We start from the raw sequence: 14482 nt of genomic DNA on the forward strand, positions 1-14482 counted from the left end.
CCTAACGATGGGGAATATTCATTAACATGTGAATCCATGCCAGACCCCATGCTCAAGAATATGCTGTAACACAGAAAGCACATATCCAATTGTCCAGCAGTATGTGTTTGTATACTGTATCTGAACAAAACCTTTTGGACCCCTAAAAGAGCTCAACTGTGTTCTCGGTTTTTATAAACCCTTCAAAATATCCCCTAAACTGCACTTCGACCAATTTCTATCAGATTAAGGTATGGAGGTTCCTGACCCCAAAGAAAGGCCCTGGCTCTCTTTGAATGAGAAGATGAGGAAGGTTCCAGGTTCAGCATAGTAATCTGTTGTCTCGAGTGTCCTAGTCATGACATTTTCCAAATGCTGAGTCAGCAGCAATGCAATGTTGCCCTCTGGGTCTCTGTTCATTATGCCTTCAAACAGGGCTATTAGGCCAGGGCCATGCTTGCATATACCACCAAAACATGGGCTTTTCCACTAGATATTTTGGCTGTGTATGATTTGAAAGGTACCACTCTTCCAAACACACACCCATTGCTCTTTCAGGTCATACACCATGCACAGACATTGTACAGGTTACAGCCCCATAACAGTTCCTGCTCACAACTGGTGCGCTGGGCCATTACCAAAGGCAGAATAAATACTCTACTGGACAGAACAAAGTACCACACAGCGTTATAGAGCAGGCCATAGACAGACATTAACAAGGTTATCCCCACAGCCCCCTGCTATGGAGTGTACGTGGCTTTCACAAGGTTTTTGGGCCTATAACTCCCATGATCCTGCACCAATGACTACACTGGGTATGACATGAATTGAAACATAAGCCAACTAGAAAGGCACGTGTTGCCAAGCTCCGTCTTGTTCTCGCCAACAAAACTATGTGCAAGCAATACTACTTCGCAGCAAGACACCATTACTGCCCAGTACATAACAGCACAGAGAAAGGAAATTTGTTTTGGCCTTTTAAGTTCTAACTAGCCACATGTGTCTGCAAGGATATCTAATCATGCACCACAAAATAAATAACACTAAGTCTACATTCTGTTGAAGTTCTCCATTTCCAAATCTAAGCTTACCAATCACAGTACAGTTTGTATCTTCAATAACATGAAATGATGACACATTTCAACATCATCCTGGATCAGGCAGCACACCTCACAAAAAGTACTGCGTATTTAAGGGAATGCTCATGTTCAGGACATCCAACATTTGATTTCTCATAGCAAGTGCAGCACAGCCCTCCAATGCCCTATACAACACGCTACAGCAGTTACTTATTCTGGTGCACAATTTTCCTCCGTTGACGGACTCCCACCTCGAGCCATGATGTGGTAGTACATGAAAGGCTTTATCATAGTTGGATCTTTTGTACGATACACCGAGTTGCTAGATGGTTCCTCAAATTGACACATCGCTAGCCTGCTAGAAGGTCCTTCAATTAAACAAAGTGCTTATCCCCTACCTTCCCACGACACTAGAAAAAACAATTCCTTATTTTCTCTAACTCCTGCTTTTTAACCATCCACCCGACAATACAACCAGATGGGTTTCTCTATCTTTGAGACCAAACAAAAGAAAGTTCTCACCCATTTCACCTTGAAGATTGGGCAATCGGGTAATGAAGAGGCTTCCCAATAGCTAAGTTAATTATTCTTTTTATAACTCGCTTAAGCTTAATAACAGACTAGTTTCTAAGCGCAAGACCAGGATTCGAAGATGTGTTGCTATGCATGGTCTTGCTTCCAAGACAAACAAGTTGCCTCCAAGCTATCCTCCCAGCTGGTTTCTCCCAAAAGACTAATACGGGTAGAGAAGTCAGCCACATCAGGAACTGCCAGATATGTAAATGACTCTTATACACCACACAACATTCAAGAGGAACTTCGGTTGAAAAGTCAAAACATTTCCAAACATCCAAATTCAACTCTGCTCACCTCTACGACCAATTTCACCAACAGAGCATAGCTGACTGTGGCCCACAAAAAGTATAATCCTTACTGCCATCTTTGCTTTCCCTCCAGGACATGCTGGCCCAAAAGGGATCTGGGGAGGTTGTCCTTGCATGGGGGACTGCCACTAGGATATAGAACGGATTTTAACCCAGCCTGGTCTCCACTAACTTTTATGAATAAAGTTTCCACATAAGCATGGACCACAGGAAATTACCCCAATTGCCCTCTTAGTACTCCCTTTCGAGTCAACACCAAACTGTGCTAAATATGATCATCAAAAAAGCCCCCAGGAACTGTTTAGCTCCCTTTACTTCTGCACCATTGCCTTTGAGCTGTTGCAGATTCTTCAAATAAGAATTTAAAGTATTTCTCTCGAGTTGAACAACAAGATTTTTTTTTGGCTACAGTGGAATAGAGAATTTAACCAGAACCCGTCATAATCCCTACTCAAAGCCATAGTTTAGACCATCATAACCACTTATGATGTTATGACTGTTTTGAGGCAAACAATGTTTACCAGTCATCCGAGTTATTAAAAATAAAATTAAATATAACTCCTTTAGTTTGCAGATTAACCTCATCCAGAACTTGCTGTAGCTTCACAACTTTTAGAACAGAATCTTATCATTGAATTCCACATTTGATGGTCACACATCACAGATTCATGGTGAAGACTCAAATTAATTTACAAAAAATAAAACTTACATTGTCAGCCAGCATTAAAGCTCCAGCCTCGATCACAAACTCGTGAGATTCTTCATCCCTCACCACTGCTGCAGTTAGACCTGCAGCACTGCTTGCTTTACCACTTGTGTAAATCGCACGGGGACTAAATTCTTCAACATGCCTGATGAAAGAAAACATATTGAAGGTAAAAACGACTCCCAGAACATGCTATACTTATGTTATCTAAAAGGATCTGATTCACATACATGTTCAACCTATTTAAAACATCTTACAAAAAATTGTCTTGCGGTATTTCTTTGGCAATTATATCATTCCTTAGTCGCCAAGTAGAAATTGGGTATCATGAGAAGTTAGAAAGTACATCACTTATTTTAAGTTAGGAGAATTTTCGCGGTCCATGCAATGGTTTTCAAAGCCCATTTTAGATGCAGGAAAAAGTCTTTAAAACAAGCTTTAAAATTTGGGTCAACTAAATAAAAAAACAATGATTTCTGCCATAATGGAAAATAGTTTGTGGATGCTTGGATTGCCAAAACTTCATGGTGGGTTTATAGGAAAATATTCATCGAATTAGAAACTACGGGATGCAGTTTTGTGGCAGATGGAGCCCTCCCTTTTCCAGGAAAACCTACAACTGTAAGCTATACGCAGCGAACTGTCAGAAAAGAAAGACTCCTTGCCCTGCAACTGTAATTGTCCCACATGGCAGGCATACACTTGCAAAGAGCAGAGACAGGCCTCTCTGATTTAATGTAGGTGTTGCACGCACACTACAGTAAACAAAACAAAAAATGCACATGATTAAGTGCCTATTTTAGCAAGTGCTCAGTTTCCCAATAGTGTCTCCTCATAACGCATGCTCTTAATCAATACTTCACCACAGGTCTTGGAGTAAAAGCAGTTAAATGTTGCTCTGCATCAGAGCAAGTAAGGACCAGGTCCTGGTTATTGGTGACTTGACCAATGCCTTTCCTTTGACCCAACAATTTGATTCACTAGATGCACTGACCAGACCTAGTGGTTGCTTATTCCATCTTGTGTGTTCTTTACTATGTCTGCAGCTATAGATCTGCTAAATTCTTCTGCACAGCATTCAATCTTCAATATCAACAGCGCAGCGGGCTTGCCTGATGTGTGCCAAAGTCGTGCAAAGTTAAGCCGCCTGGGCCCGTCCGGGTTCTGGACAAAAACCTCCTACTTGTAATAAAAGCATTGTTTGGAACTTTACCTTTGCTGCTGCTGTTCCTTACCTGCATTCCCTCCAAAATGACTCTAAATAACAACCAACTAGCTACGATGGACGGCTAAAGACCCGAGGTCATTGTAAAGTCTTACAAGCCTATGAAAGTATTGAACCTCTATTGCTGGTGCTGAATAACCCTATTTATTTCTAAATCAGAACATGTTCTGAGTGACTATAACAGGTGATTTTACTTACCTTTGAACTGTGTATTTACTTACTAATGGTTTACTCGCCTATAGTATTGCTTATGTTCTCTAGTGTGTTGATTAGTTGAAAAAGTTCTTACTACCTGAATTTAACTGCCATGTGTATACAAATTAAATGTGTTTTACTATACCAAGTGTGAGTTTCTTTGGGTCCATCTATTTACTGAGTTCATTGTACTTATCTACAGCTCACATCCGCCTCCTAAAAAAAAGCCTGGCTGCTCTGCCATTCTACCAAACCTTTGGGAAGTACAGACTTGTACTAGAGTTGGGGCCTGAATACCAAGGGATAGTTTTGTAGAGTCTCACCTGTTAGGAGACTTTAGGAAAACGTCCCCAACAGTTCAACGGATGCACGTTTCAGTAGAGTACGTACTGTACGTGGTATTTTTAAATGGCACATTGATGTTTCGGTAAACCGGTTTTATATCGCTCAAATAAACTACATGTCCGACAATGATATGTAAATCTTGTTCACAACTGATGTCAGTGTTTAATCACAAATAATTGTATAGTGCAACACATTATGGGGTACCATTTGGTGGCCTATCACATGCGTTGGATAACAGCTCAATGCTTTCCCCCTCCTTGTTTATAGCGGACAGCCACTTGTCTGAATATAGTGCCTCTCGTGAGTAGATTTATGATGTCCTGCAACTCCGATACCCGGGTAACATGAGAAAGGACCACCACCAGGTAGTAATTTTGCAGCTGTAGCCTCACAGGGGTTTTGTCCACTGTCAAGTGCCCTGCCTCTACATGGTTAGCAATGGACTCTTAAATATCCTGCTCCTTGTGGCCATGAGATCTGGTAAGTGCCATTTCATGGCGGATCACTCGCGTGACCTGCAGGATGAATAAATGGTTGGGTTTTAAAATTACCTACCAGTAAAAGTTCCCCTCTTAAAATTTACCAGCAATTTGAGAAACTGTTCTTAGCTTTTTAAAGTACATCATGAACAGCCAAACCAAATAAGTAAGACTGCTTAACCGTAAGTAGCCAGTTAGTTATGTTTAAAACCCTAAAAGAAGTACGTTTCTTTATATAATGGTAGATTATTCTACCTTAACCATGTATCAGATGCATTCAGTGAATGAATGGCATTTGCTAAATGTTTGCCCTCTGTAATCACTTTAACTGTGGTAGCTTTAAGCGGTTTGGGCAATTCCGTGAGATGCTAAACTTCATTGCACGGGTTCCTGCTATACTATGCCAGAAGGACTGCTCATTAGCCATTTGCAGTTCAGATGCTGCTGATGTGGCCAATTTTCTCCTGAGTGAAAGGGGGGGTACTTACTGGTTGATCGAGGAGTCCCTCCCCTCTTCCTTGATGTAGTAGCCATTAGTGAGTACCTTCACATTTATTTTATGTAAAGGATGGTCACTAGGGGCCAGTTTGTAGTCATTTTCTACACAGTGACGGATCATAGTTTGGGTTTACCAAGGTCTCCTGGGATTCATAGTGCCTGCCACACCTCAGGAAGGAAAAACCTTCTCCTGAGAGATAACAGCTGGAAGTTGATCGCTGTCTGGGGCAGAGGCATCTTTTACAATAAGCCTTTTTCATAAATAATATTTATTATTAATTTGATAGTTTAAATTTAAACTTGACATAGTAAATACATTATAGATATTGAAAAGAAAAATAGAAATACACAATTTTAAACTCACATACAAATGCAGTCAGAACAAGTATAATAACAGTTGAAGTAAAATAAAATAATAAAATAAAGTATACTTAATCCAATCTGTCATTTGTTAAGAATGTTTTAACATATCTACAATCAGTGAAAACATCTAAATTCATTTTAAAAGAAAAATCTCAAATAAAATGTAGGTGTAATAGCCCATCCTCTGTTCTGACTAACCCGACAAGATTCAAAACAAGTCCTTCTCAGCATATTAGTAAGAATCCCTACCGTCCAACTTTTAGGATATATTACAAAATTAAACTCTAGAGATTGTCCTAGGAGCAAAGAGTTTCTCAATTCTTGCTTCTCATTAAATTCTCAATGGCCTTCTAGGAGACTTTCATCCTCAGTCACATTGTCAATCAGAGTTGTTCCAGGTCTTAAATTTGATCAATATTTTAGATGTTAATGCCCAACAGACTTTCAATCTTCATCCAGACTTCATGTAAGGAAAAATACATTTTGATATTGGTGGTATTGATTTAGTTATACCAAAATAGCTTCTACCCAATACTTTCCAGATTATGTACACATTTTCCATAATGTAATCGGTATGTACTTTGCATATCGGGACAAATGGTCAAAAGGCGCTCCGTGTTTCCAATTCATCCTTATTTTTACATATTCTACAATGACGGTCCTGTAAAGAGATTTTATCAATTATACCCGTCACTGAAAGAACAGGAAGGTGGGCCAATCTTAATAGGAGAATAAAATCAACGATGTTTCATGGTTGGGCACAGATTCAAGTATGGGGACTTTTGAACGTATATAGGACAAATGTTACAAACTGATAGTTTTCAGACTACTGAGGTAGGCGTAATTTGAGCCAATCCCAATGTTCAATACATTTTATCAATGAGGGTTGCATTTCTGCAGTTTTATTGCCCCATCTTGGGGTCCAGAAAATGTCTTTATAGAACATTTCGATTGACTCCTTCATACGGCAGGATATACTTTCCTTCTGCGTCTCCTGTAACATGGCAGCCAACCGACCATTTTTGGTGTTATTCTGCATTTTAAGATAGATTTCAGCACTTTTCTTCAAGACGATGGCCTTCAAGGATATTAATCCTAGTTCCAACCGGATAATTGCCATTGAAATACATACTGGGAGGCCCAGGATTCTCCGCCAAAATGTGCCTTCTATGACTTGAAGCCAATGTAAGTCTATTGTAAGGAGGGATTCAAGTCCATATGTGATCATGGGGACAAATACCCGTATGTATAATTGGCGTGCCCCCCATAAGGTAAAGCCACCGTATTTAATTGAGAATCACTTCATCAAAGCAGTAACCTGTGCTGCTCTCGTTTTACGTACACCTTTACAAGTAAAATAGTCTCCTTTTGTATCTATTTCGACCCCCAGATATTTATATTGTGGTGTATATAGGATCTCCACACCCGCCACCTGCAGTTTCAAGCATCTTGTTTTTTAAATAATACCAATAAATAATATTGGTACCACGGATCATGATCTGGAGTGCTAATAAATAAAAAAAGACAGGTAAGGAAGATCATAGGAAGCAACTAGAGTGGGATTTGGCGGCTCTCTCCTTCCCAAGTAGGTCATACCAGTCTTTCCCCCAGAGTCCATCTATAACCACTCTATAGGATTTTTTTCTCTGTTGCCGTTATTGACATAATGATAGAGCGTTAGAGAATAGGAACGCTATGAACGAAAAAGAGGCACATAAGGAAGATTCCTTTAGGAAGAAGGTCATGCTTCTGGGTTGAATGTAGCTCAGAGTAGATTTGTCAGAACTAAAGTCTCCCAAAACAGACTCTAGGAAAGCAAAAGGGCACATTTGCTAAAACCTTGAGGCTCCCTCTACATGTTCAACATGAATAGGTTTGCGAGATGCTGTGATCACCTGGTAGAGGCATTTTAAAGGAAGAAAGGTGTCCCCCTTTTCCTGATAGGAACACACTCGAGGCTGTAAGGCTGGTCCGACAGCACTAGACGAAAGGACCTTTCTGCATTCCTGACACCCGACATTGTTGCATGCCAGGCGGACATCTTGGGATGGGCACCACTGTTCCTATTTGGACTATGGCTGCCATACAGAGGCACGTCCAGCATGGCTTTCAGGGAGAGGAACCTGTATCCATATATGTGGGTTACTAACAGTGGCAGATTTTAGAGTAGGAGTAACACTCTTTTGCATACACTTACATAGAGGTAATGTTTCAGAGACTAACTTATTCGCTTTTAAAAATCCCTATAACATCCGTGTCGTCAGACTCGAGTTTGATGTTAAACTTTGAAGCTGCTCTCTTTAGAAGATTGGTGTAAAGTACTGGATCTTCCATTGGTGAGGAAGTAATGGAGGTTCTACAATATCTGGTGATGGAATTGAATATTCATTAGGGTCAAAGTTGTCCTGGTCATCTAAAATGGCAGTCTCCTCTATATAATTGTTTTTACAATTAGGCCCTTTCTCTTCTATGGGTTGCTCTACTTGCTCTGGGGACTGAAGGCATCATGAAGACAGACACAGAAAACAGATTCACTTTTAAAAAATAAATGGTTTATTTTTCTAATATGTCAGGATGGAGTAAGTCCTATATTAAGGTGGCATTTCCCTACCCAAAGAAACTAAGGATAGTCTGTGTCATTAAGTTCAACTCAAAACTCTGTGTCCAAAACCTATACTTGCCCTCACAACTCTGTGTAGGGATGTCAGCAACAAAAAGAAACCGTGTTTCAAATAAGTTCAGAGGTTCTTCTAGCCCCTGGCTTGCTTTCCAGCTTACCCTTCCCCCAGGAGTTCAACACAGTTCAAATGCTCTTGGTTCCTTTCACCAAGAAGTCAGCTCTTCCAGCTTCACAACTACAATCAGTTCAAATATCTTGTCTTTCAATAACAATTCCAGTTCAACTTTCACCATCCAGGCTTTTCAATAGTTCACACAGATTGTTCTTTTCTTCAATCACTAACTCGTGTTATACAATACAGCATCTACATGTTGACTTTACTTGGTTCTTGGGGTTACTTGTTCTAGGGACAGTTGTCATACCACCCCCATTACAGGTCACAAAACCGATACCGATAACCCATGGCACTTTGTTATACTTTTATGTTCTCTTCTGAGTTTCTTGCCAACACAGGCTCTCTGAACCTGTATCATTAGTCCATATTAAATTCTGTTTCTCCTTTGCAGTCTCTTGGCTTTGCCACAACGTGCATTGCACACAATTCACTCTGTGGTGTACATCCTTTTCTACCACCTTGCTTTCACATTGCCCATTAGTGCTCATCACTTGTTTTCCACTTGATTCATAAGAGCTCCTTATTTACTTTACACTTTCTTCATAAATGTGCATTCATAAACGCAGTGAAAACAATTAATGAGCATCACTTGCTTTTCACTAGTTTTGTGTTTTCATATGCTTTTCATATCTTTTCTTTAGTTCGGTTTAATATTCCCATGTCCAGCCCCTGCAGTGCCTCAGTATTCCCTTTCTTACACTCATTGATGTGTGTCCGCTCCTCTGGGCATCCTCGTTCTCCTCTCCGGCTTCTTCTCACTCAGATTGTGCTCTTTGGGAGCTCTGGAGTGTATCGCTCACTGCCTTCAAACCTTGCTGCATCGGCCTGCAGCAATCTTGAGTCTTCAGGGGCCCAAAGCTCCCGCTGTGGACACACTGCAGGTGTCACGACCCTGTAGCGGCCAGTTCGGGCCCCACCATCTCGCTCACCCTTCTGCAATAAACAGCGCCCTTCCTGCTGGCCCATCGCCAGCCTGTTTGACGTCTGGCAGCAGCTTCCTTCTCGCCAGGTGAGTTTCTTCCCTCTCTGTCGGTCTCCCTTTTTATTTACCTGTGGCCTCTTAACTGGTTGCAGTTGAGAGTCCTTTGCCTGACCATAGTTGAATCTATCAGTGGGACAAACCTGGCCATTGCACTGGGACTCCTCCACAGTCCTCGTCTTCATCTCAGTCCCAAAGTGGTGTGAATAAATGGAAGTGTGCACAACTCCCTGCTGCCTCCTCCTCCTTGTCCCAGTCTTAAAGGGATATGATTGTGGGACAGTGCGTGTGCAGGAAAGAGGTTAAGTGACAAACTACGAAGGCAGGGGGAGAGTAGGGTTCATTCTGACAAGGGAAACGGGGATACCATGTCTCACCCAGACATCCTCTCCCCAAAGTCCCTCCACCCCAATGGTCGGGATACAAGAGCAATGGCCTTTCCCTGGCCACCTGAGAGGAAGATACAAGGATAGTAGATTGGAGGATGCCCTCAGATTCCTCACAGGACGTGTCCTTCCCTTCTTCATATGGAGTGACATCCAATAATGTTTCCAGTTTTTTTTTAGGGAGTTCATAACAATCCAAGAATTACTTATTTTTCCCTAAAATATAACCATTCTGTTGACCAAGGTTTCCTTGGTCTACTGCCTTGCTGTCTTTTCTTAAGAGACACCTCTTCCTCCAACTTGGCCTTGGACTCCAAAGAAACAATACTGGATTTCTGCATAGCGGCCAAAAGGGCATCTCTACACTCCACATACTTCGAAGACGTCTTTTGTTGTGTCTTAGGAACGATTTTTCATCAGGCTTTAAACTGTGTTAATGTATTTCAGCTTTGTTTTCAACTAATGCATCAACAGTCGGCTTGGGACTCAAAACAAAATGATTGGACGCATGTGTTGGTAGTGCAATGTCAGTGTTTGTTTCATGCATGTGTTTGTCATAAGCAGCCTTATGGATGTTGGAATGTCTAAGCACAACTTGACATTGGCCTTATGGAATTGAACGACGGCTTTGAGGACACGTCTGAAGTGTGCTACTTAATCTGCTCCTCTGTGTCGCTCTCAAAGCCGATGCTCGCTTCTTCAGCTTGGAGTTCTTCCACAGTAGCCTCACCCAATATTCTTTCTGCATGCATAGCGTAGGATGCCCAGGGTTTGGTTTCATGCTCCTTAAGTGTTTTCAGTTTAAGAGTTTACACTCTCACTGAGAATGGTCGTGGACCTTTGAGAGCCATTGTGCGTCCTTCCAAAGGAACTTGGGTTGCACAACAGGCAGAATATTCTCATGGGGGTTGGAAGAAAGTGAGCAAGTTTAATCGGGTTAATGTATGAGGGATTAAGAGGCATTCTATTTAACAAGGGACTAAAATACACAGCTTTATCGCCCCCTCCGACTCTCAATACTGCAGCTCCTTTTGACGTGATGTTGTTCCTGGCCACTGCTACCCTCGCTGATCATACTGAAGTCGACAAAATATGGCCTTGGACTCCATTTCACCTTGACGGACTGTAGCGTTCATGCTTAAGAAATGAAGGAGACTGCATTTTGCATTCTGTGAAGTAAGCGGCTGTTCCTGCAGAAGAGGAACTGCACTTCTCACTTTCTTGATTCACTAGTTTCGGTTCTTCATCCTGGCGCCGTCATTCGTGCACGCCAGTATGCCAACTTGTTATAGCAGGGAGAAGAGATCTCTTGCAAATGTCTCAAGTGTAAAGTAGAGAAAGAAATTGTGGTTGTGGGAATAATTCTCTGAGGGGCTTTGTTAATAATGCAGGAGGGGAGGTTTGGAGTGAAATGTGTGGATATGTTTTGCGCATGTTGGATGACAGAATTCTGAGAGAGAAAGTTTGCTGGCTTTTTGGAAACAAATAGAATTTAATAGGAATGTGTCCCAAAGTGTTTACATTATTCGCAATTCTTTAAATGCTTGGTTTTCATTAATCCAGCTGGCTTGGGATGTCCTGGAGTGAGCAGATTGTATTGGGGCGATTGGGTCAATGAAGGATTTGGATTGGAGCTTGCTATGTGGTATATGTGGACAGGTTCTTGGGAAGGTGGGGGAAGAGTTTTGAGTTTGTGAGAAGTATGCTCCATTATCCTTCGCATAGTATTGTTATGCTAGGGGCATTTATAAGCATCTTGCAAGGAGGCCACCTCGTGTAGGACAGGACATACGATTTGAAGAGTATAATAAAGAAGAACAGCTACAGTTCCATATTTTATTAATGCCACATAAAAGGATGCTTTTGATTTCATTTGGAAGAGAGTTTCCTAGTTGGATCAAGTGCTGAGAGAGTTACCTCAGAGTTCCTTCTTGCGTTAGGGCTTTAGCAATGTCAACTGGGAAAAGTTCAGATAGGATCGTCAGAGTGTACATGTCTACCGTTTAGGCTGTACAAATCGATGACCGGCCTCGTGTATAGACTAATGTGATGCAACGATTTAAAATGTATTCTAGGATCCACTGGAAAACAATGTAGAGGTAGGCAGACTGGTGACATTTGTTCATTAAATCCCAATTTCAGAAGGGCTCATACTACAACATTCTACAGTCTGTAGTATTGCCATTTGTTTAAGTAATCAAATCTAGGAGCTCACAATACCAATAATGTCTTCATAATTTTGGAGTAAAGCAAAGGAGGGGAGAATTCTTTTTATAGATTTCGAAGATCTGAAGAACATGCTCTTCAAGAAATGCATCAATGAATATTGAGGCACTTAGAGTAATAAGAGGATACTCTCACCCCTCTATGTCCCATTCCCTTTATTGTACTACTCTTTGTTGCTTTGTAGCTACGTGTGTGCTATCAGAATTACTTCCATGCATATGTTTTTGGACCCCATACATGAACAGTGTTGCATTGTGCAAAGAACCTGGTTGAGGCAGGGAAATCTGGGGACTAAGGCGGGATTCTTAGTGAACTAAATGTCTATATTTTCTTGAGTTCATGATGGTTTTGGAAGCCATCCAGGTGTCAGATGTCAGAATGCAGTAAGATTTTGGACATTGTTAGATCAATGCTCAAGGTCTTGAAGATTTGGCGAGTGGCAAACATTTTGGCAGGATTAGTTAAGTGCTCCAATACAAGTTGGCAGAAGGATAAGGAACAGGTTTAAGAGGATAGTGAGGAGACTTGACATATCCCAAAAATGCAGTTCTAGAAATCCAATAAAAGGAGATTGCTAATTGAGGAACACCACAGCTCAGTCAAGATCAAAATCCCAGCTACCAAGCTCAAAAGAGATGGAACTGCAAGATGAGATCTTCCAAGACAAATATGGTGGATGGGTTATTCAGGATCAGAATGGCTGCGTGGTCTTGGTACCAGAGTGTATAGGTCATCCTAAATAAAGAGAAGCTATTTTTTTAAATGTTTAAATGTATTTTACATTTATATAGCGCTCATATAGCCCGCAGGCATCGAGGCGCTGTTACAGGAATTAGTTGCGTAATTGTGCTTTTTTTTGTCTTAGTTATGTATTTATAACGCGCTTAAACACCCAGATATCGAACGTTGTTGCTTCGTGTCGTCTTGCTTCCAAGACGCGCACGCTGCCGCTCAGCTTTCCTCCCGGGACAATTCTACTATTCTTCAGTGTTCTGTCCAAGTCTTGAGTCTTCCTGGACAAAGCGCAGCAGAAAGCACAAAAGAGATTACTTTATGGATGTATTTGCCAGTTTTGCCAAGAAATTACATTTGGAAATTATTTGAATTCCAAAAGTATTGAAATGTTTTACATAAAAAAACATAAAAGCTTAAACAACCATTTTCATGTGTATCATTTGTGAAGTATTTTTACTCCAACATATCATCCTGAAACAAATTGTCAAGAGGAATGCTTTCCTTACTTCCATCTCACCATCCAAACAAATGTCACCATCCAAATTATAGCACCTTTTCAATTGTAAGTTTCATGTGCCACCCTTATTTTTATTCAGTTAGGATTTCAGTTTTCTTGCAAACACATTTGGAGTCTTCTTGCAGTCTTCATATATTTTTTAATCGACAGTGGATTATAAAATCGAGAATGTACGTTTTGCCTGAACCATGTCGACACACGACGATTAGCAATCTTTGAAAGTTCAAACATGGCTCATTTAAATGTTTTACATTATTTCAGAAACCATGAAAACAAAAACTTACTTCAGAAATTGGCTTTTGGATGTACTTGGATCTCCAACAATGCAAACATTAATATCACCCCTGAGAGATGTTCGCTCCATTGTAGTTTTGGGAACCCCGCCGAAAAGCATCAGTAAAACACCCCTCTTTATTTCATCATTACCTATAAACAAACCAAAATAGTCACAACAGCATTTCTTAAATGCAAACTTAAGGACTTCGCAAAATGTATATTTACTAATGCACGTCAACATAGAAATCCATACACAAATGCAAAAAGATAAACACTTGGTTATCAATACCGAACAAATGAAAACTTGTACTAAATTAACTTTTTAGCCATACGGACATTGCATGAAAATTCAAGGAAAATAGCTTGTGAAGACTAATGCTCGAGCATTCTCAGTTTTAGCAAAATGTAATACAAGGAGGGATCATATGATGGGGAGTAGATGTAAATTATCAGTGTTTAAATATTTCACTTTGACAACCTTAGCTTTTGGATGATCAGTAACATCTGGATAACCACAGGAACTATTTTGCAAATGCTCACACAAACACTAAAAACAAACTCATTTTCTCTTCTCCAGTTCACACAGTCCTATTGTTAACCTGCAGTCAACAGCAGAAGCGTTTGCAGAATGGCAAGTTGGGAGATCTAGTTTTTGTTGTGGATAGTTATTATTCTCTTCCCAAAGGTGAAGATGTTTTTGGAGATTATGTCCATAGGATAGGTCTAGTCATGCTTGCACATGTATGCAGAGTCTTTAAAGTGATTTTACCACACAGTGCATAGACCAGATTCCCTAAACCCTGCCATGGTACTTT

General features: G+C 40.7%; 1 protein-coding gene across 3 annotated transcripts in view; it reads right to left on the reverse strand.

The window, feature by feature from the left end:
- The window catches only part of LOC138481725 (maternal DNA replication licensing factor mcm6-like), an 860230-nt gene that overhangs the window by 453481 nt on the left and 392267 nt on the right, over nucleotides 1-14482 (reverse strand). For all 3 annotated transcript variants that reach the window (XM_069613836.1, XM_069613835.1, XM_069613837.1), the window contains exons 9-10: nucleotides 13676-13817; nucleotides 2652-2793 (exon numbers count right to left, since the gene is read on the reverse strand). In XM_069613836.1, coding sequence (XP_069469937.1) covers nucleotides 2652-2793; nucleotides 13676-13817 — 284 coding nt within the window. The remainder of the gene's footprint in view (nucleotides 1-2651; nucleotides 2794-13675; nucleotides 13818-14482) is intronic.

This window comes from Ambystoma mexicanum, chromosome 5p (assembly GCF_040938575.1).
Source record: "Ambystoma mexicanum isolate Mex_15411 chromosome 5p, UKY_AmexF1_1, whole genome shotgun sequence".
Lineage (NCBI taxonomy): Eukaryota > Metazoa > Chordata > Amphibia > Caudata > Ambystomatidae > Ambystoma > Ambystoma mexicanum.